Source organism: Ceratina calcarata, unplaced genomic scaffold (genome assembly GCF_001652005.2).
Source record: "Ceratina calcarata isolate Rehan_Ccalc_2016 unplaced genomic scaffold, ASM165200v1 scaffold233.2, whole genome shotgun sequence".
Lineage (NCBI taxonomy): Eukaryota > Metazoa > Arthropoda > Insecta > Hymenoptera > Apidae > Ceratina > Ceratina calcarata.
Window position 1 is genome coordinate 237042 of NW_017145181.1, and position 1699 is coordinate 238740.

The following is a 1699-nucleotide window of genomic DNA, read 5'->3' on the forward strand; positions in this document are numbered from 1 at the left end:
TTCTTATAGTAATAAAAAAAAATCGTGGAGATTGAAAATTGTTTTCAGGTCGCGTTCTCGACTGGACAAATTGGAGATCCCTTAATGCCTGACCGTGAGACATTTTACTCGCCGTTAGGTACGATTATAGATGAGAAAATTCTAGGAGAAATCTTTTTAAGCGAGGCGTATATTTTTCACGCCGTCTAGACTCGGAGGAATTAAAATTCCGCGATAATTACCGGCGAGGCTCGTATTTCGAGAGGCAGCAGCTCCCTGTAGAAATATCGTAGACACTCGAAAGCAGGGATCCAGGTATTCCAGTTGAAAACGGGAATTCGATTGGTTCGCTGGAAATTATTTCCAGCTAAACGACCAGTTATTCCGAGTATCCGGCTAATAATAGGGTTTGCGTTAAAATAAGGAGCTTAGGAATGAATGGGTCCGCCGGGCTGATATCTTAACGGAAACTGACGTGGAAGACATTCCACCGACGACGTTCAATTAAACCCTATCGATTACGTTTTACCTCGATGGATGTTCTTATATCGAAATTTCAACGTTTCGTCGAAATTCTTTTACAGGGTACTGGCCGTTCGGCGTGGTCTGGTGCAACGTCTATGTGACGTGTGACGTGCTGGCGTGTTCAGCGAGCATAATGCACATGTGCTTCATCTCGCTGGGCCGGTATCTGGGCATCCGAAACCCGTTGAGGACGCGGCACACGTCCACCAAACGGATGGTCGGCTTCAAGATAGCGGCTGTGTGGCTCCTAGCCATGCTAGTCTCTAGCTCAATCACGGTATTAGGTAAAACGTTTCTACATATTTAATGATCTCAACTTCTCTCCTTGGTCGTATGAACGAATTCATTAAATATTCTGCATCTCGTTATTCTTAATGACTTGAAACGTTCAGGATGTAATTCTGGACTAAGTACGTCTAAGTAAAAATTATGGTTACTAACTGGAAGATCACTCTCGATGAATTTTTCAACAAATAAATAATTATCGAGAACTGCTTTCAGTTATAATATTGATATATAGGAAGATGTCAGAATTTTCTCTGATTTTTCGCAAGGTGTTAAATAAGGAAAAATCTCAAAAAACTGATTTTTCGAATTTTCACGATTACTATCCCTCTGGTTGAAATATAGAACTAAAAATTGGAGTGAATGTTTCTCTTTTTATAAACTATCGAATGGCGCAAGCAGCTCAAGGGCACTTTTGAGTTTATTTGCACTTCGTAGCCTCGTCCCGAGGCCGCAATTAATTCCCTGGAAAAATGTCTACAGTCCTGTTATTAATTCGAGGGCGCCGCGACTCGCTCCAACTCTGTTCTCAAGGAATTTCATTAGATACAAGATTATGCGAACAAATGCGGCACGACCTTTTGCTTACACGTGTTACCTGTCGATGAGCAAACTTTATGACGAAGTTAGAACGCGTGTACGTGTAGGAGTTCAAGGTACTATTAGAATTTTATGGACGAGAAATTGTTTAATATATGAACGATGTAAAAAAAATCTTTATTCTTGTCCCATGCAAAAATGTTTCGTGAATGTCATTTGGTTTCTTTATGACCTCGCGAGGTCTAATAAAGATATTATTTATGTTGCTAGTCTCAGCCGGTTCTGAGTCAATCGAAGACATCAAAGGATCAGAAATCATGGCAACTCGTTTATGTTCAAATTATTCGAAAACGTAGAATCACTTCTAATA

General features: G+C 40.4%; 1 protein-coding gene across 1 annotated transcript in view; it reads left to right on the forward strand.

Moving 5' to 3' along the window:
* The window catches only part of 5-HT2A (5-hydroxytryptamine receptor 2A), a 42775-nt gene that overhangs the window by 31087 nt on the left and 9989 nt on the right, over positions 1-1699 (forward strand). The window contains exon 4 of the mRNA XM_026811677.1: positions 564-795. Coding sequence (XP_026667478.1) covers positions 564-795 — 232 coding nt within the window. The remainder of the gene's footprint in view (positions 1-563; positions 796-1699) is intronic.